This window comes from Solea solea, chromosome 6 (genome assembly GCF_958295425.1).
Source record: "Solea solea chromosome 6, fSolSol10.1, whole genome shotgun sequence".
In the NCBI taxonomy this organism is placed as follows: Eukaryota; Metazoa; Chordata; class Actinopteri; order Pleuronectiformes; family Soleidae; genus Solea; species Solea solea.
Genome location: NC_081139.1, coordinates 31119754 through 31141204, shown reverse-complemented (window position 1 = coordinate 31141204; position 21451 = coordinate 31119754). Strand labels below are relative to the sequence as shown.

The following is a 21451-nucleotide window of genomic DNA, read 5'->3' as shown; positions in this document are numbered from 1 at the left end:
CATTCTTATGTAACCTTGCTTCACTCATGAAACTAAAGTTTAATAAGACCTGCTGTCAAGTTTCAATTAAAAACATAAAATCAAGGTTTTGTTTTTGAATGAAATCATTGATTAAGAATGATTTGCTTGCTAAAGACCTGCTATTTACGAAAGCTAAATTGAATGTGCTAAAATCCTTCTCTTTCTGTGTTCTGACATGTCATGAATATTACATTTAATAACGATCTATTTCTTTTCCTTTTTTATCAAAACATAATTGATGAAGCTTCGGGAACATTGTTTTACCATGGAGAAGTCAGGAAGAACATGGAACACATGAACTGAGAGATTTGATCTGGAGACTGGATACGATTCTGATGTAAAGGGAAGTAAATGATCTCATTCACTCAAAAGTGCAAATGAAATAGTGATACATCTTTCTTTAATAACAAAATAAATGATTGGATTTTTAAAAACAAATCCCATATATATAGCAACATAAAAATAAAATGATACCATTGGAAACTAAAACTGTTATTTTAGCCAACTCCTGTATTGCCAGAAACACATGACTGCCTTTTATCTAGTTTTATTTACCATTTTATCAAATGCAGAGATAATACTTTTTAAAAAACAAATCCTTTCAAAGAACTAAAGACTTGAACTAAGCTGAGATCCCTGGGAGGTTCCAATGTCTCCTGCTGCTGTGGTGACATGTGCAGCAGCTACATCTAACTCCTCATGTGTATTTAGTGTCTGCATATCTCTCTTTGTCTCGTGCCAGAGTCATCGTTCATGTCATATCTTTGTTTTTCACTCTTTCACTCACCCTTGGTTCTGATTTTGTGTTCCTCGTTTCAAGTGAGACTTTCGTTGGTAAATTGTGGTCCTTTGTTTATCGTAGCGTTGTTTTCATATCCTGGTTATTGAGTCCTTGGGAAGAGGCTCTCACTAAAATCACAAACCTGACAGGAGACAGCGCAGTACACATCTACACATCTGCATGACGCTCACTGTGGTGCAGGTAACATACTGTTGGGTTCTGTTCATCAGTGATCAGTCATCAGTGATGTCCTCAGCAGTTGATATGTTGTCAGTGTCTTGTTGTTTTAGTCTTGTCTGTATGTTTCACACCGCTGATTTAAACGAGCTCGGAGCATCTTCTATATTACGTATAATTACTGTTTACTGCTGCCATGCTGAACACTGACTGAGTAATCTTATATATGTTCCAGTAACGCTGAGCTCATGTCTTTTGGACCGATACATTGTTTTATGTAAGTTGTTGTGAAGTTGTTCCATCCATGAATGTTGACCCATCTTTAATGAGCTGATCCCCAACACAAAATAAACTGATCACTCTCTGTTTGAACCAAGAAACAATCAATGACAATGATAAAGACAACATACAAAACAAATGTGTTTTTCATCCAGGTGAAAAAGAATCATCACTACACATGAGTTTTTGTATGAGAGGGAGATATGTGAAGAAAATAAGAATGTAAATATTGTGGCAGTGACAATCAAATCAATAATTAGTTGCTGAGAGGCCACTATGTCTAATGACTCATCATTCATCAGTGCATAGACACACAGGGTCTCAGGACACTGCTTTGAACAAAGTGTTCCCTCTAACCTGAACTATAACCAGTGAAGGCCCCGCCCCTCTCGTCACTCTAACCCTTGGACAGTTCGTATTCATTAGAACAATGTCCTCAGGTGAGTGGTGATGAAAAGAACAACACCGACCTCTAGTGGAGAGTGAGGTCTGTTTATTCATATAAGAGCTACACAAATGTGTCACTGTATGTCAAATAAAATATGAATTCAACTGCAAATATGCATCTTTTAACACATTTATAGCGAGCATAGTTATTTGTGACAAAACAAACAAATATTTACATTTATTTCACTATTTTAAAGACATTGTGTCAGATTTATTTCAGAACCATGTATGATCCAGTATATACAGAACAATCAATATGATGAAAAAGAATTAAGGAAACATAATCGTACACATCACCTAGGTTACTGTAACAGTGTGTAGTTGGTGCATGGGTTAGAGTTCAAATAAAGCTTTTGTCACTAAATGTCACAACAGCTTCTCAATAATTTAATTAATTTGTTGTCAAACGTTTTATATCAAACACCAACCGAGGAAATACTTTACTGAGCTCTCAAAGTAAATGGTGTTACTTTGAGAGCTCAGTAAAGCTATTTATATATATATTTAAAAAGTATTGTCATTAAAACACAACAGCGCTGTAGGCCGTCCAATATTCTTCACACACGGGTTTAGGGCCGAACGGTATTTTTAATCGTGATGGTACACAAGCTTTCTCTGGTGGTACGCGTACCAGTTTGAGAACCATGGCTTTAACCAATACTTGAAATCCATAAGATCAATGTAAAATGTCTGTTTCAGTCATGACATTTTATTGCCAGTTGTACAATATTGTGAGTTTGAAAAGTTGTACCCTGCTTTTGTTAATCTGGATAATCTGTCGATCAATTCAGGCTTCGGCTTTGGTTTTTTTCTGATGTCATGATGTCTTGGGCTAAACTAAGTTAGTGCTGCAAAACGTTTTTATATTTTAATAAAATATAACATAAAAAAATGAATTGATCTTGAAAACATTTTGTTTTTATTCAGTTTTTTTTTTAATGCATTGCTGAAAATAAGACAATCCTCCATTACCAATATGGCTGAATGTTATCAAAGTCACCTCAAAGAATCTGACGACCACTTCCATGCAGACACAACATGTACATCTTTAGCTTTGCTGCGTTGAACGAAGTTGCTGTGGCCTAGAGAAGTTTATTTTGTGCCAATTAGATAGAAATGTGAGGATCAGTGGATCAGGGGATCAGGGGATCTGGAGATCACGGGATCTGGAGATCAGGAGATCAGGAGATCAGGGGAACAGGAGATCAGGAGATCAGGGGATCAGGAGATCAGGAGATCAGGGGAACAGGAGATCAGGGGATCTGGAGATCAGGAGATCAGGAGATCAGGAGATCAGGGGAACAGGAGATCAGGAGATCAGGGGATCAGGGGATCAGGGGATCAGGGGGAGAATGAGCCTGAGTCATAGACATCTGTTGAGTCATACTCATCAGCAGACTCTGTAAGGGCTGGGTACGGCCGTGGCTGGTCCAAGTTGACATAGGTTACGTTGAGGCTGATGTAGTGTTCCCCCTCCAGTCCTGACAAGATAGTAGAGACGGACGACACTAATGTAGCGAAACTGGGCCTCAGCTCTGAGTCCGGGTCCCAGCACTGGAGCATGATGCTGTACCTGGAAAACATCATGATATGGTACACAAGTGTATATACTGTTATATATCACTGCTCTTCATGCATATGATTTATAATCGATGACAGGATTATTTTCGGCCGAGCAGGTACTTTGTCTCACAAAAATATGATCATTTAAAAAAAGTCACTTTTAGGACAGATTAAATAACACGTTCATTAGTCAGGTTTAAGAGAGCTCGAGCCACACTCTGAAACTCAGCTTCTTTCAGACAGAGAGTCACAGTAGACAACAAAACATGCTAAGCTAAACTTCCATTGTCTTACTATCAGCAAACAGAGAATCAAAGATTATTCCCAGAAATATTAAACTTCCCCTTTAATATTCTGCATGAAGACACAGACATTGCTGGTGAACATTTGAAGCATTTTTTTACAACTTGGTTGTATTGTTACCTTTTCTCTTCTGCCTTGTAACAACATGTTTTTTTTTTTAATTGTATTTAAATACTAGCATTACATTAATTCTGCAAAGTTAATACAATTGTTATATCCAAACAAATCAATTATTTCTACTATATGAACATGGGGACTCACAGAGGGTCAGGGCAGTACTGAGGCTGGGGCAGCCGCCGGCCCTTCAGTAAGTAATGTGTGATGTCATAAGGGTCCACCTCTGGGTAGGGGCTCGCTCCTCTGGTCAACATCTCCCACATCAGCACACCAAAGGACCACTGCATCACAGACAAGTGAAGGTTACAAGTCACGGCCTCACTTACCATCCTGGAGCTGCTGAAGAAGGTTTTAAACATCTTTGATGTCAATGGAAAATCATCCTGATCAGATCATCCTGAGAGGATGGAACTGGTACCATGTTTTGTAAGGATATCAGTATTAGTCCGACACTGATCAAAATCCCCACACATGCTTCACTATGCACGGACCAGATCAGCAATAGTATTTTAGCGGTTTATTTCTTCTTTACTGGAACAGTTGGAGAATTATGTCTCGAAGCTGCTTAAAATGCGTTGGTGGTTCATTGAGTCTTCTGAGTATAAAATGACTTTATTGAACTGATGTCAGAATTGGTAGAAGCTTGGGCTTAGGATATCAGTATCAACAGAGTTATATGAAGCCCTCATTTTGCATAACAGCAGTTTAATGTATTATGATGTGAAGCTACACAGATGGTTGCTATGACACATTAATAACAAGATGCATAAAACACATTTAAATTAGAGAAACGAGCCTCTATAAGCCGACTCTCGTTGGGGAGAGCTCTGCTGAGAGTCCATGCAGGGACGGGACTTTGTTTAGATGGACACGCCGCGCGGCCAATGACATGCAAGAAAAGACTAATCATAGCATTATGTAAAAGAAGGAAGACAGACAGTGTCGTGGTACAGGCCAGAGGACACTTTCCACTTTAAATGTATGAGGCTATAAGAATGTGTCTTATAGCCTCATACTATAAGATCTGATCAAAAATATTTCTTTTTCTTTTTCACCAACAATATAAACACCCCTGAGCAAAAAGTACCCCAAAAATACATCACAGTTTAAAGTTTGTTTTATGAACAAAAATAAAATAAAAATTGTTGTTATCGCTACTCTCATTTTCTTATTTTATAATATATAAAAAAAACTGCAATACAAAATGAATCATAACTTTGACTCAGCAACACATAAGAAGACCAAATAATGCACTTTGTAAAGTGTGAAGATGTGACTTCTGACAGAGTGTTATCTGATCTGTGCTGTGTGAGCATTGGAAGCAAAAACCAGCGTGTGGCTGCATTTCAAATCTCAGCTCAGTGCAGGGTTAGGTTGGTGGTTTGTGTTCAGTTCATTTCAAGGTTTAATTAAAATGTTAAAGAAAAATAGCAACTGTGTATTTTTTTTTGTAATGAAAAAAAAAGCATAAAATTAAGGTTTTGATGAAAACACTGATTTAAAATGTTTAAGATCTTGAAGTTGACTGATCTTCGTTTGCTCACCACATCTGACTTTGAGGTGAATTTCTGCGTCTGCAGACTCTCAATGGACATCCATTTGACAGGCAGCTTAGCCTTCCTGTGGTCCTGAACACTGTAATACTCCTTATCAAATACATCTCTGGCCATCCCAAAGTCAGCCACCTTCACTGTGTACGACTCGTCCAGCCTGAGGGCATAAAAAGCAAGTGAGTAATGTGATGTAAAAACATGTTGTACAATAATCAGATCTAGGCGACTCACATGCAGTTGCGTGCTGCAAGATCTCTGTGTACGAACTTCTTCTGGGCCAAGTACTCCATCCCCTTTGCAACTTGAAGCCCAAATCCAATCAGATCCTTTACAGTAGGGTTCTGAACAAATCCCAACGATACAAGAGAAAAAAAACCACAATAATAAATGAAAACACTTGCAAATGTTACATATTTTGCATATTTGTGCATAAACCATATATGATTAATTTCCACTGTTTAATGTTGCTGTTGCACCCTCTTCGCGCAGCGGATAAAGTGCCGCAGGTCCCCATGCTTCATGTAAGGCAGCACCACTAGAGGGAGCCCTTCCTGTGGCAGCAGGATGCCCAGCAGAGAGAGCACGTTGCTGTGGTGGAAACCCTTCATGATGATACCTTCTTTCAGAAACTGCTCCACCTCCTCCACATCTGTAATTCCTGTGGACACACACACACACACACACACACTTCAACTATGAAGATTCATCTAAAGGAAAAAAGACTTTTAAAAAAAGAAAAAAGACTTTTAGAAACTGTTTTAAAAGTAATACAGGACAACATTTTAGATTTGGGACTCACAAGCAGTTTCCCAGTGGAATTGAATAATAGTGGTAAACACAGCTCAGACACTACACACCTCCTCCATTCACGACTCGGATCAGCACAATGTTGCAGAAAACAATCCTTTTTCATGTTTTTATTACTTACATTATTACTTATCCCAAGCAGTTGCATTCATTTTTTTTCACCTAAAATAAAGATGAACTCTTGTTTCGTGTCTTGCTCGATCACACTTTCTTTCTCAGCCTCTGAAAGTATCTGCTTTGGTGTGTTGGCTCTGCCATGATCTCAGCTGTGTGCCGTAAAGTGGAACGCTGCACATGCACACTTGATTACAAGCAACACAGTAGGAAAAATGCTGACATTGTGGAAATGGTAGCGTGATCATTCACTATATCTCCAGTCAATATAACAGTAACATAAATGTGATGGATTGTTGTTAAGATAAATTACTTGAAAGTAGTGTTGTAGTACTCGAGATCGGACTTTTTGAAGGTCTCGGTCTCGTCTCGGAATCGACTGCATTTTTACTCGGTCTTGTCTCGATCTCGGACAAAGCGGACTTGGGATTTTATTTCAAGACCGGTCAAGACCACAACTGTGGGGATATCAATAAATTGCCTGTGCATGTTTGGATGAACTTGTTAATATCATGACTGTGATTTAGCGTAAATCGTATTGATTCGGGTACAACCAATAACTTGACTCATTTATCATGTGAAATTGTTGTCACCGTTAACGGCTGTCACCCCTCCCGCCCCCTTTCACACGCCCCCCACAAAAGTGCATGTGAGTGACAGGAGAAGAGGCCGTGAGAAGATGTCAGCCGACTCATCTAGAATAAAATGTGCTTACCTGAACCACAAAGACTTTTTGTGCATAAATACCTCCAAAAGAAAACCCAGCGCAACGTGTCAATTCTGCAAAGCGACGCTAACGGAGACAGCTGGGACCACGTTCAACTTTTACTGCCTCGGTCTTGGTCTTGTCTCGGTCTCGACCCCTCAAAGTCTTGGTCTTGTCTTGGTCTCGACTTGGTCTCGGTTTAGGTGGTCTTGACTACAACACTACTTAAAGGTTCTCTGTAGATGCAGATTGCTGAATAATTTGAAGCACAGTTATTACTCACTGTTGAGAGACTTGACAGCACAGTGGATGTCTCTGTTGCTCTGGTCTGTGAAGTAGCCGTGATACACGGTGCCAAAATGACCTGCAACAAACAAGTCTGTGGTCACTCGTCTGCAGTCCAACTTTCACCAGATGCCATGTCAGGTTTTTTTCTCACCTTTCCCTATGATGCGATGATGCTGCACAATAAGCATCTCAGCAGGAATAAGAACATCCTTCACCTCCTCCAGCAGCTCTGGTCTAAAACTTGAGATGGATATTTTTTCTGGAGGTACGAGGGGAGTGACCGTAGCATCTATGCTGCCTGCAGCATATGCAAGCCTGGGGAACACCATCTGACCGCTGCCCACAGAGTAGGAAGGACTCAGGGATACTAAAAAGTCCAGAGGAAAAAGTTCTGCATTTGTCAAAGCACCTGAAGCAGGACAGTGTATGATGATCTGTTCTTACTCACCTCTCCTGTAGTCACCAGCAGGAGACACATCCACATTATTTAGTCCAGAGCGGTTGGCACTGTGGGACAAACGGGTCTCTACCATGGAGGCTGGAAAACATTTTAGATTAGATATACAGTACATACATATGTGTCTATATATTATAATTCATTCCATGTCCACATAACAGAGAGTGAGAGAGATAGCACCTTTCTTCTTCTTCCTCAGGTGTTTCATTACAATGAAAGCCAGCACTGCTCCAGCAACCAGAGCCGCCAGGATCCCCAGAATAATCCCCACCATGTAGTGGTTACTCACTCTCACCACTGTACCAACATTGTGGACTTGGCCATTGATGGAGATCTTGAAAACAGAATCATCACATTTAAGACATTTAAGACTGATTTAAGATAAGTGATAGTTATTGTGGTTGTGCACATGCATGCAGCAACACAAGGAAAAACATACATTACTTCGATGAATATCATGTTATGTTACGACATGTTTAGGATCAGTATTGATCTGGTGATATATCGTCGTCCTTCCTTGCAACATGATAATCAATATTCCAGAGAAAATACTGATCTTTGAATGAACAAATGAAAAAGGTGCTCTAAAGTAAACAGTCTGCCAGTTTCCCTTGCTACATTGCTACCTGATGTCTTCTCGCAGCAGCAGCGCCGCTCAAATGAATAACAGTTAGTTTAGTATTTAGTTTAGTGACAATGAGTCAGTCGCTTATAACTCGCTAACTATTCCTTTGTCTGTCTTCATTTACTTTAAGTTTCTATGTAAGTGTATATATATATATATGCATACATATGTATGTATATATATACATACATATGTATGTATATATATACATACATATATATATACATACATATGTATGCATATATATACATATATACATGTATATACATACACATATATGTATATATACATATTATGTCTATATATATATATACATATATAAAATGGTATAGGTATTTTTGAGAACATCATCATTTAAAGGTTTGATAAACACTGATCAACACAACAATTTTTCAACATTTTATAGACAAACAACTAATCACTTCATCAACAGATTAAATGAAAACGATGATGAGCTGCGGCCCTTTACATCGTTATATTACACAATCGTGAGATTGTGTGGGTGAAAAGTCAACTATAAAGTGTGAACTACCCTTACACTTGAACATTTGATTTATGACATGAGTATGTGTGGGTCAAACTCACTGATAAACAGTATAAGACCAACGTGAAGTGACATCATTCCAGTCCAAATACCAGTGATCTTAAAAACCACAAAGCTGCGTGGAGTTTTAATATGATGAGACCTATGAATTATGAGCTGCTTGACAGGTTAGTTGTCTATGTAAAGGCAGTGGTCACTGGCCAAACACGGGGATCATTTAAAGTGCACTTGTTGAACGTTGTGCTCACTACAAGCCTGACAAACCTTGACTGGAAGCCCCTCTCTGGGGATGGTCATGTTTTTAGGAATCCTGCATGTAATCTCATTATCCAGGACTTTAGCATCACAGTCGACACCTGCCACTGTCATGATGATGGCCATGCAGGAGCTCACCAGGTTGAGCTTCTGGTGCTGTGGACAGAGGTGTCGAATCACGTCAAATCATTCATTTTTCATTCATTCAAAAACAAATGGCATTCGAGTCAAGTCTTACATGCAGTGACACTTCATCAAAGCCAGGGTACAAACTAAGAACACGCCCCTCTGTTTCAAATGGGATGGGCTTGCCGTACGGGTGATAGGAGAACTCTTTGTTCCACAAAGCCACTGCACCATCCATGTCAAAAGAAAGTTCACCCTTCTCGGTCTCATCCCTGGGGAACACCGGGGTGACACACTCCATCCTTGTAGGGAAGGACTTCCCTATGCATTCCTAAAAATAATAACAATAAATAATGATCAGCTTAAACTATAAAGCACTACGACTATCTTCTACTGTACATGACAGAACAAATGTACCCTGGTCACAGGCTTCAGGTGGCTCTCATTGGGCTTAAAGCGGATGATGGTGCGATACACAGAATCCAGGTTCTCCCCTTCAATCACAATCTTTGATCCTCTACAGTTGAGACACATGTGAGAGATATTACATCGTCACTGTGGCTCAGGAACCACATTATTTTCATGAAAATCAGATTATATTCATTTAAAAAACTAAAATGATAATGATGTTACTGTCAGTGTCAGTCACTGGTCTACCTCTCAAAGCTGCAGTCAGGCATCACCGCTGTAATCTTCGGATTTTCTTTGTAGTAAAACACCTTCGTGGTGAGGACAGGAGACTTGTCAATGAAGACACTCAGAGGGACGTCCCTCACCTCTGAGATGGGCTGGGACTGACAGATGATGGACGACACATTTCCTTTGGGCTTTGTGACTCTGTAGAGAAACAATAACTGTCGCTAAGTCCAGGTCTGAGTCTGTCTTTGGAGGCAGAGACAAACCAGACTGACATAATTCTCCTACATGCGTTGGAACATGTTTGTTCAGTAAGTTAAGTCCATAAAGATGAGTGGTAACTCCTCCCCCAGCAACAAGGGGGAGTGGCACAACGCTACACAACAACAGTTTTCCAAAAAAGCAAAAACATTTATATAAAAATGGCATTTTCAGACCTCTTGATCGGACAGGGCATGTCGTTGAGAGTGACTTTTCTGCTCTTCCCAGCATTCAAGTGAGGCCCAGTCACTGTGATGAGTGTGCCGCCGACACGAGGCCCATAGTTGGGTTGGATTTCTGTGATGTTTGGAATCTGAAGCAACAACATTTTTGATTTAAAAAAAGAAAGAAAGAAATTTAGCCAATCAAAACAACCAAATCTTTAGTTTGAAATACAAATATAAAGCTAAGTTTACCACAAATTTGAACCCTGGCATATCTGCTTTCCCTTCAATGAAGTAGCGTCCCTCCATCTTGCCCTCATTCACTTCCACAGTAATTTTGACTGGTTTGGACAGTTCAGTGGCCCCAGAGCGAATCTTACACACCAAGCTGGAGAACATCACAAAAACACAACACATGTGAGCATAGAGTTTCATGTCAGTTTGGATTAAAAGTATGAAACATTAAACAGCAGCATGGGACAAAGGTAACATATGGTCATCAAATGAAGACTTGAAGAAACAGGTGGTCTTGAAACAGGATTCAAATGTGGACACACAGAGACAGGAAAGCAAAAAAAAACACAAAAAAATCAAGGTCACACACACGGGGAATGTATTGTAGTATAATAATACAAATAATAATAATAATAATACATTAAGATATTCAATATATGTTCATATGCTGCACTTTGTTTTTGTGGGGAACTTAAAACTTGAGCCACTCCAAGTGATTATATCCAAGATTGTCACAGATCAACAACTCATGAGAATATTCCAGTGATGTTCCAACAACAATAATAATGCTCAAAAAACCTTTTTCACAGCTTCTCACACCGGGAATGACATGATCACTGCATACTTTAATTTGTTTCTTTATATATTATGATATATATATATTTAAATATCTTATAGCTATTAAAGTTATAAAAGGTCCATAACACCACATTCCTTTCCAGAGCATGCTGCATTGTTATTGAGTTAGTTAGCAGGCTAAACTAAAATGCAGTTTATATGTACTAAATGTAAACTTTATTTTAAGAATGAAGAAATGTCATACATTAACTTATCAACATGATCAAGTGAGTTTTGGGAACATTAACATTGCTGCATACAAAGTAAACAGTGTGTAATTAAAGCTGCATTATGTAATAAATGTATCAAAATAATCATGTTGTGCCATCAGATATCAAGAAATACTGGTTTCACTCATCACAGTCGTATAGTCAGTTTAGTCACAACTGAAAATTTGTTGTGTATGTGTGTAGTTTAATGTTTTGGTTGCATGGCCTGTCGTTGTGTCGTTGTGTCGTTGTGACTCACTGTGTGTTGTTGCTTTTGACCGGCTGCACAGTACACACGGTCTGTCCCAGTCGCACCAGGTGTGTCCTGGAGGTGATGGTGGGTCTTAAAGGCGACTGGAACTCCCATCCACACACTGTGAGCTCTGTTTGACCGTCAGGAGGAGCAGTCCGTGGGAAGAACTGCAGCAATAAGGCAGAATAATAAGATAAGGGCCACCTGATTTCACTTAACTAAGGGATGTTTGCAGACTGGATGACAGAAAACACCTTACCCCAGCAATTCCAGGAGGACAGGACTCGTTCCTCCAGCGACCATGACATTCACTCTCCCAGGAGCAGGTGCCAGAGCACCAGCCACAGCCCATGAACTTAGGAGCTGTTAGACACATGGCACAGGTCAGGAAGTGTTGGCAGCCTGGTCCTCTCTGTGGCACCTGAATCATCTGAAACACAGATAAGCTTTCTGGTCACTTAATCCACTAAAAGGATTCCCTTCTCTGTTTGTATATGACGTACATTTTATAACAGGCCACATGGACAGCATCAAATCATTTTACTTTTATTTTAAGTTTTTGTTTGAAGTTAAACTTGGGTCCTGCTACCTTTACCAACAGTAACAGCATGACATCTCACTTTTTTCTATCAACTGCTGTTAATATGTAGAGTTTTAAGTATGGGGTCAGATAACTGTGAAAAAGATGTGCACACACTCGGTTGTAATTTACATACAAATACAAATTGACAACCATGAGAATACGATTCAAACAGTTAAAGTTTAAAAAAATACAAATCCACAGAAGTGAATTCACTAATCTGCAGGTGGTTCAGTGTCTGACCCGTCGCTCTTAACTACCGCTGTCTCATTGAGGTCATGTGACCTAATGACTCCAAATCACTGCAGGAACATATATGAAATATAGTGAATCTAGAAATAATTCATAAAGAAACAAAACAATCAACAACAGGACTTAAAGGTTTCAGGCACAGAACGTTATACATGACGTTACACCAGAAACAGAGAAGACGACGTTGTAAACATTAGATATAAAAACAGAAATGGAGAAAGTGAATTTTTAGTGACTTTACAGACCGCAGTGACTCATCACCGTCAACAACCACTTATAAACTATTAAATATGATCCTGCTGCTGTCGTGCCTGTGCGAGTGCTCGCAGGACCAAGAAATCCCACATTTAGGGTTCTGAGAATAGACTTCTCAGAAAGTCGGTAGATTTGTCACAAGTTAATTTTTTTAATAAATTTAAAAAGCGTAAACGTAAACAAACAGACATTATCTCCCTGTCTTTCCTCTGGCTCTGTCCATTCTGTCTCTGTCTCTGTTTTTATATCTGATGTTTAAAACGTCGTCTTCTCTGTTTTTCAATTCAATTCAATTCAATGTTATTTGTATAGCACCAAATCATAACACACATGATCTCAGGTCTGTACATAGACAACATCAAGGAGAGCAGAGCAACACAACAGTTCACACAATGAGCAAACACTAGGCATCAGTGGAGAGAAAAAACTCTGACAGAACCAGACTCACACATGTGCAGCATCTGCCTCGACCGGTTGGGGTGAAAGGAAAATGGGGGACAGAGGAGAGGAGGGGGACAGAAAGGGGGGAGAGAAAGGACAAGAGGGAGATGAGGTAGAGACAGAAGAGAGAGAGAGACCAGGAGCAGATACACAACAACTGTATCAAGTTACAAGTTTATACAGTTAATGATATCGACTTTTAATTATAGCACAATAATAATGGTGATGATATGTATGATATGGATAGCCTCGAAAACTGGATCTGGATCCTGCAACCTGCAAGATGAGAATACAGAGAGAGAGAGAGAGGGAAGGAAGGAAGGAAGGACACAAACTAGGGAGAGAAAGAGACAAGGTTAATGACATATAAAAAGTCATATTCATACCCTGAGTGTGAGAGAGTGAATGTGCGTGCACCACAGGAAAATCCCCCAGCAGTCTAGGTCTTTTTGGTGTAACGTCAAATTAAATGCATCGAATACATTTCTGTTCCTGAAATGTTTGAGTCCTGTTGTTGACGGGATTGTTTTTGAACATTAAAAACTATAAGATTCACTAAATTTCATATATGGTCCTGCACTGATTTGGAGTCATTAGGTCACATGACCTCAATGAGACCGTGGTAGTTAAGAGCAACGAGTCAGACACTGAACCAGCTGTGATCGTGCAGCATCACTGGGTGGAGACGGAGGAGATAGCAGCTACAAGTTTCAGGTTTCCAACCTGAAACTTGTTTGTTATTTTACTCATTTGGTAATTCTTCCTCGTTCATCTTGGCGCTAGCTCAGTGCTAGCTCAGTGTGAGCTCAGTGCTAGCTCAGTGTTAGCTCAGTGCTAGCTGTGAACACATGCACAATGGGGACAGTTATGTGACAGCTGCAGATTCATGAATTCACATTTGTGGATCTGTATTCATAACTGTGGGTTTGCATTGTTTTCTGAATCGTATTCTCATGGTTGTCAATTCATATTCATGTTGAATAAATCACAACCGAGTATGGTCACATCTTTTTGACAGTTATCTGACCCCATATTTAAAAATGATAAAATGATTTGACTGTAGTCTGAAATGATATAGCCCCAATGTTCAGGAATAGGTTTATTTATTTCTTGTGTCTCAGTCTCTATCCCACAAGAGAACCAAGAAACTGGTTTGCACTCGTGGAGCCAGTCGTCTTCAGAAATATGACAGTTGATTTATGCATCTGTGATTGTTGCTGTACCTTATCTCCAACCACAAACAGAAGATACTCAGAGGAGTAAACAGCAGCGATGGATGAGACTCTCTGGTTCTCCTCCAAAGAATAATTGGCAAAAATAATAGGACTGGATCTGGTCAACACCAGCTGCCAACACAGACACGTCACATGATCATTATATACCACAGATCAAACAATGATAAATGTTCACAGCTCGCTCGTTACTTGTAGCAGGCGTCCAGTTGAAGTGCCAATATGTGCCACAGTCTTGTTCTCTATCGTTGTGACCAGCAGAGAGGTGAGCAGCACATCTGTCATCTGTCTGTTGAAGAGGTCGACTCTGTAGTAGGGCTTCGACACCATGGTGGGATGGTCTCTGCATGTGGCATTGTTCTCCATGCTCTAGTACCCAAAGCAGAGCAGAGGACAATGAAAGTAAGTTAGAGTAATACACATATTAACATAGCAGATGTATGAGTTTGGCACATCTTCACATCCAAACTTGTCTGAGCATTTACTCTTTTTACAGCAGATCTTGTTTATGATACAATCATAACTCCATGTGTAGATGAAGGTTTTCATGTTGCTTTTTGTTCTATTTTTAGATGAATAAAGAAGCTTCAATTATTGTTCAACCGCTCTCTGATCATAAAGTAATAATTACACATGCCAGCTGTTTCCTCAGCTGCACTGGTCACCATAGTAACCACCAGAAGCACACAGGGACTATGTTACTATAATAAGAGGCTCTGATAGAGAGATTGACAGTGGATCATTGGTTTATTTTTTGTCATTATTATGGTTATTATTATTATTATTATTATTGTTGTTATTATTATCTATCTAAGGCCATGGATACAAAATATGAAACAGTTCTTACTTGTTTTCATAAAATAAAGTGGCAACAGGAAATCTAATTCATGAAGCTCCAGTGTCTCAATACTTGACTACGTACTAAAGAGCATGACTGACGCACATACAGTATGTGAATGTTGCAGCACATGTGGAGGATTTTCTATCTTTTTGCTGGAAAATTACGACCAAGTCAACACTGCAGAGTTCACAGGTCCAAGCAGAACCATTGCTCTGAAGAAGACAGGGAAAAGAATATCCAAAACGTTTCTAAACCTTATTTCTAAAGCTGTGAGTGTAACTAAGTGTATCTAAATAAACATTTAGCTCAGTTTCATATGACAAGATCACACTTGTAGATACATGTATGAATTCAATCACACACATTCTGAAACATTCTGAACTGTGAAGTCACTGTTTTTCAACTGTAGTGTTTTTGAAAGAAAGATAAAAAAGCTAAACCAATGTATTTAAAACATCACACAGTAGAAATAAACTCTCAAGTTTAAATCATGATTACATTTTTTTATAAGAGTGACTAAAATGGGACGTGTGTGTGTTTGTGGACGGAAGAGCTCACCTCATGTGGACAGCTCTCACAGGGCTGAAAATGGCAGAGTCCTCTGGAGAGCTGCTCTGGTCCAGATTCACAGCAGTCATCGACCCCATCCACGATTGCTTTGTTCACATTGTCCATTGGGAAGGCGCACAGTGCTGAGTCATGCTCTGTGACCCCACTGTCATCAGTCACTGCAAAAACCCCGTAAAGGATCTCGTCCTCTTCCTCTGCACCTAACTCCTCTGCCAGCTCCCGGCCTGCTTTTCCAAAATGAGCAGCCTGGATCACGTTGTACACGACGTCCTTATAAGGCTCACTGGCCACATTTCTCCTGCGACGCTTCGGTTCAAAGCGACACTCCAGGATCACCTCGCGATACCTCTTCATCTCCCATTCATTCCGAGGGAGACGGCCCAGGCGAGTCTGGAATGGAGACGAGTCCTGATCAGGGCTCTCTCTTTGGACAGAAAGGAAGTAGACAAACTCCTGCGTGAAAAAGCTGTAGATGTATTTAATATGGTACTTTCTCCGAAGACCAGGAAGCACCGTGAGGCCTCGCACGTCACTGTAGAAACCGTCTTCAGTGGCCAGCGGCCGACGGACTGACAGAGACTTCCTGCCATAACGCTGGGTAACACTGTCATTTACAGTCGTTGCGACAAAGAAGTAGACAGTTTGACCTTCTTCAACCATGGTGACTTTAGTTCCAAGAGGACTGGCCACACAGTCAGGACAGTAGGCAGCCGAGTTTGAATCCCTCCGGAACAAACACTTGGAAAGAGAAGGCGGCTCTTTGTTTGGGTTAAGTTGGTGGAAGTAGCATACGCCATACTGAGAGCTTCCACATGAATATAAATACATAAATAGTGTATCCAACAACAATATCTGATTGTTTGTGTCCTCCAGGAATTTAGGGTCCTTGTCAATGTCACATAAATGACATATCTGACACTGCGGGCTTCCAACTGGCCCAGTGCGCAGCTCCCACACCTTCTCCAAGCTTCTGTTCACAGCTTCTATCACGTTCTTAGATGCTACATACACCTCCTGGTAATATGAGTTGTTGACAATGTTCTGGATGTGGCCTTGGGCCTGGAAGAAGGGCATGGTGTAAACCACAGAATAGTTGACAGGACTCAGGACCAGTGAGGGACAGCTGGCCACGGCCATGGTCAACACAGTCGGGAGCCATGCACATGTCCCCCACAGCACGGTACAGTGCACCATCTCCACTCTGGGGTGTGGACAACGTGGGGTTACCTCCACGTCTGATGTCAGGACCAAAGCATCTTAAATAGCAGCCAGTGATGCCTGACGTCACACAAACAAGGAGATATTAGAGCAAGTCATAGAATGACCATGTCCAACACAGAGGACTGAAGACACAGTATGGACATAAACATTCCTTATGATATAAGACACTTAGTTGTGTTTGGTCTAAACTCATTCAATATTTTTCATTGCTTCTTGTATGGAGGCCACACCTCTCTTACATTCGTGGTGTTCATCTTGGAGCAGGAATCAGTGAGACTCTCCAGTCTGGAACACTGTGCCTGCAGCATTTCCCATGGTGATCTAACCAGGTGACTCATGTAGTCATTCATGAGCACAGAAGTGTTCAGTCTGTCTTACATATGAAACAATACTGAAGCACAACATTCACCTGACCATGTGTTCCTATGTTAGTACGAAGGGTACAATTCCCTGGACATGGTTGTGTGAGCTGAGGCTTCTCTGAATATAGCTTTACACTGAGTGACTGATTAAGCTCAAACATTTACCAGTTAGACATATATTCAACATTTATATGAAGCATTTAGACAGGGATTCAACATTTACATTTGACATTTTTCTACATGTGTACATTTATGACACATTTAATATGTTGTCACCTGAACTTCTGACTGAAATCACAGGAAAATGATCTCAGTGTGAACATGTATACACATATATATATATTAGGGATGCACCAAAATGAAAATTGTTGGCTGAAACTGAAATCAGAATTCTTTTATCTAATTTGTTGTTATATGGCTGGGGCATTGCAATTGTATAGATTAATATTCATGCTTCAAAGAGTAAATCCCTTAAGTATCTATGAAAATATTCAGGAGGATCTCATGGAACCTATCAGCCAACGAGGGCGCATGTCTGGTGCAGACAGACGAGCCTGTGTGATCCGGCCTGGATCATTTCTCGACGCGCTGCTTTATCCTCACGTCCCAGTAATGATCTTTATGACGCGGATCGAGTGCAGACGTGACAGAGTGCAGGGGATCATCCGAGTGAATGTCGCGCAGAGTTCATAATCTGAAAAAGTTTCACTTTTGCACAAAAAAGCCTTCCGGCATTTAATAGATGCAGTTCCACCGTGTACTCACATCTTGTTGGAAGTGTTTTATTGGTGTTCCAAACTGATCTTGCTGGCATGCGTCATCACAACACCCTGTTTCGGTTTCAAAAGTCTTTCGGCCAAAAACCTTAAATGCCTTTTGTGGCCTTTTTAGGTCGATAAGTTTTAGTGGCTGAATTTTCAGTGCATTTCTAGTACATATGTATATATCCCAAGACTTGAACATGTGATCAACATCTGATAATGCTGCAGGAGAGTTGCTGTAACGTTACACGTGGTTACGCCCACAGACACGCCCACTACACTAACGTGTGTCGTGAATTGTTCGAACATATGTAACGTAACTATTATTAAAACTTCATAAAGTTAAGAAAACTGTGACGTTTGTGGATTATTGGGGGAGGTGGTAACGGCGGTGAGGGCTGGTGGCGTGTGGCTCGTTGAGGGGGGTAATATTCAAATATATTCTAATATCATTATTTATTCATTCAAACTTATTTTGGTTAAATGTAAGCTGGTGCCTCTTCAGTAAACATTCAAACACATCAAAAACACGTCTGGATGATTCAGACGATCACTAAGATCACAGCAGTCCATGACTTGGCCCTGGTGTGCTTGTGTGTGAGCGTGAGTTTTTGGTGAATTTTGTGCTACATCTATTTAAAGATGTCCAAACATAATGTAAACTGTAAATATAATATGCTTTATTCTTTTCTGGCCTCTTTTGTTTTTGTTTTTTTTCAAGTTAATTTCACATGTCATGTGACTAACATCATCATCATCATCATGTTGATTGAGCTGTTGATAAATGACAGGTGGGCAATACAAATCAACTATGATAATATCAAGAATTATTGTTATGTGCAAATTAACATTATCAAGTATTTAAATGACTTTGCAAAAAACAATGAAACACACTCAGACTCCACCCATTTGCTTAACGTTGTTTTGGGTCCATTGATGCAACAATTAATCAGTAACACCTCATACAATGAAAACACATTTCTTAAATAACTTCTTGTTACCGTCAACATTGAAAAAAATATGAAGATATTATGTCTTGCTACATGTCATAAAGATAAAAGCTTCATCAGAGAGGAGGCTCAACATAGGGACAGTGCCTGTAGGTCTGTCCATGTTTGAACAGGCTAATGTGCCAAAATAAGGGATGTTTGTTAATATAACAACGCACTGGAAAATATGTATCAATAAAAAGACACATGTTGTCACTTATTCTGGTCAGTTTTTGAGCAACAAGCATGACATTGAAAGTCTCTGAGCTGTGTGTGTGTTTGGCAGATCATTAACTACACACATCACAGTGAAGCTGCATTGAACACCTCGGCCTCTCTACTTTGCATTCCTGTCACAACCACTACGTGTTGTTCAAGGGGAAAGATGTGCATGGACTGATGAACACACGACGACATCAGTCTCTTTCTGCTTCTCAGCTCACTGTAGAATATCTCAACTCGGACTCTTGTATTAAACAAGAGTCAGAGAGAAAAACACTCTTTCAGCAGTGATGAATGTATCATGGTCTATGGTCACGTGGAAAGGTTTAGTGTCAAGAGTCTGGTGTCTGTGCATCAATAATTCATAGATGTGTTACATTTTAACATTTGTACTTCAGTGTGAAACTGGGGTTAAGGCAACAGGACATGGACACACATAGTAATGTCGAGGTTGTGACGACGAGTTTCCATCTATTGTGTTATTGTGTTATTTACAGGCTCAACAGACGATTCAGGTGCAGTTTTGAAATAAAACCAAACCAGATGATGAGCAATATTACAGAGTCTTTGCTGATGCTAGTATTTGTTTAAAGTTTCCATTGACATGTATTCACCTCCCTCATCTGAAGAGTGACCCCACAAGTGCCTTGCTCTCAGACACTTTGACAGAAAGTAAAAGGTGTTTTCCTCCCTTTAATCCCAACGATCAACCATGTGTTTTTGTAGCTTTTTAAATCATGCTCCTGTTGTTATAAAATGCAATGACCTGCATATGTTTCACCCCAACAGCTACACCTAACCTGTGCAGTTGTTCACTGAGCTTTGGAATATGATTGACCTTATTCACTGACCTTATGTACTGACAATAATATAAACTACATTCAATTGTAACTTAGTAATAAATACAACAGGTCACTAAAGCACTCTGTTTAAACTGGCCTAAGACATTCCTCAGTAGCATACTACACATCATTAACTACTGCCTTATTAAACCAAACACTAGATTATCACTTTAATACTAAAACCATACAATTATCGGTGGTATAAGAGCGCAATAGACTTGATTCCCATATGACAGAATCACTGTGTGTGTGTGTGTGTGTGTTTTATCTAACTTACCTGAACGGTGTGCACTTCAGGGAAATTAAACACGTGCCTGTAAAAATGCGCAAGAGGGAGTAATCTCTGTTTCCAGCATCAGTCTGATCCTGGCGCGTTCCTGCGTGCTCTCACGCTGCGGTCAGTCCGTCAGTAAGTCCGTCAGTCAGTAAGTCCGTCTGTCAGTGACGCCGCTTCTAAGAGTGAAGTGCGCCGAAATTCTCCACTTTACGTCATCTCCACTCAAAGCACGCAGTCTATTTTCCGGTTTTCAAAATGAAGTGCTGTCAAAAGCGAACACGATGTTCTGAAAAGAAATATGTTTATATTATCATTTTGATTATTGTCAAATAAAATAAAATGTACTGTACATAGTTGAGCTACTTGTTTTTATATTGACTGCATTTCTTTGCATATATTTATTAATACTCATATTTCCTTACCTTATTTAAATTTTTCTTCTGTATCCACCTTGTTGCAAAACAATATGGGAGGAATAAAGTAGTTTATGATTTCAGTGTTATTGGATAGAGTACCTCCTGCAATTCAAGTAGTATGAAGTACTTACTGTGTAGTTTCGGCAAAGTAATCACCGTTCATCTTTGTAGTGGAATAAAATACACAATTTTCATTAGTATTTAACCTCTTGTATATTATTGAGCAATATCCAACCTGAAACTAACTTCTCTGTGGTAAATTACACGTCAAAACAAGTATATTTTATCATTGTGGAAAAATCTGTTAAATAAAACATTAGTAAAAATGTTTTATGAGTATGTTTTGCTTAAGTTTGCAGGTGTTTTTTTTTTTTAATCATATGTGTGTGTGTGCTTTTTAATGAAGAACAATACAGTGATTTGGACAACAGAGCAAAACTTAACTTAAAGTGTGTTTTACAAACCAACAACATGAAGCTGGAGGAAGATGGACTGGTGATGGAAAAGTGTTGGAAAATCACCTTTCACTGTCAGATGATGTAGTTGATGAAAAAAAGCATTACCTCTGTCCTGGTATCATTGATATGCTCATGAAAAACTATGGGGATTTTTTTTCCCACTGTGGAGCCCACTCTGTCACAGCGTGGAAAAA

At 39.7% G+C, this 21451-nt stretch overlaps 1 protein-coding gene across 1 annotated transcript; it reads right to left on the bottom strand.

The window, feature by feature from the left end:
• Positions 1-1924: 1924 nt before the first annotated feature.
• Positions 1925-20607, bottom strand: LOC131460258 (macrophage-stimulating protein receptor-like). Its single transcript, XM_058630584.1, has 21 exons — positions 20384-20607; positions 15698-16987; positions 14491-14667; positions 14290-14412; positions 11798-11968; positions 11545-11705; positions 10477-10612; positions 10237-10373; positions 9821-10000; positions 9581-9680; positions 9276-9494; positions 9047-9193; positions 7794-7947; positions 7605-7694; positions 7308-7523; positions 7152-7232; positions 5718-5899; positions 5473-5582; positions 5233-5398; positions 3833-3969; positions 1925-3278 (listed from the first exon to the last, which is right to left on the bottom strand). The coding sequence occupies exons 2-21, from the start codon at positions 16901-16903 to the stop codon at positions 3047-3049; spliced, it is 4125 nt and encodes a 1374-aa protein (XP_058486567.1). The 5' UTR covers positions 16904-16987; positions 20384-20607; the 3' UTR covers positions 1925-3046.
• Positions 20608-21451: the final 844 nt, after the last annotated feature.

Excerpts from the sequence above, each read along its gene's own strand:
- LOC131460258 (XM_058630584.1), bottom strand. The coding sequence starts at position 16,903 with ATGGTGCACTGTACCGTGCTGTGGGGGACATGTGCATGGCTCCCGACT. Across the intron at positions 7,948-9,046 it reads GAGAGGGGCTTCCAGTCAAG|ATCTCCATCAATGGCCAAGT; the intron begins GTTTGTCAGGCT and ends TCTGTTTTCAAG. Across the intron at positions 7,233-7,307 it reads TCATCGCATCATAGGGAAAG|GTCATTTTGGCACCGTGTAT; the intron begins GTGAGAAAAAAA and ends TGTTTGTTGCAG.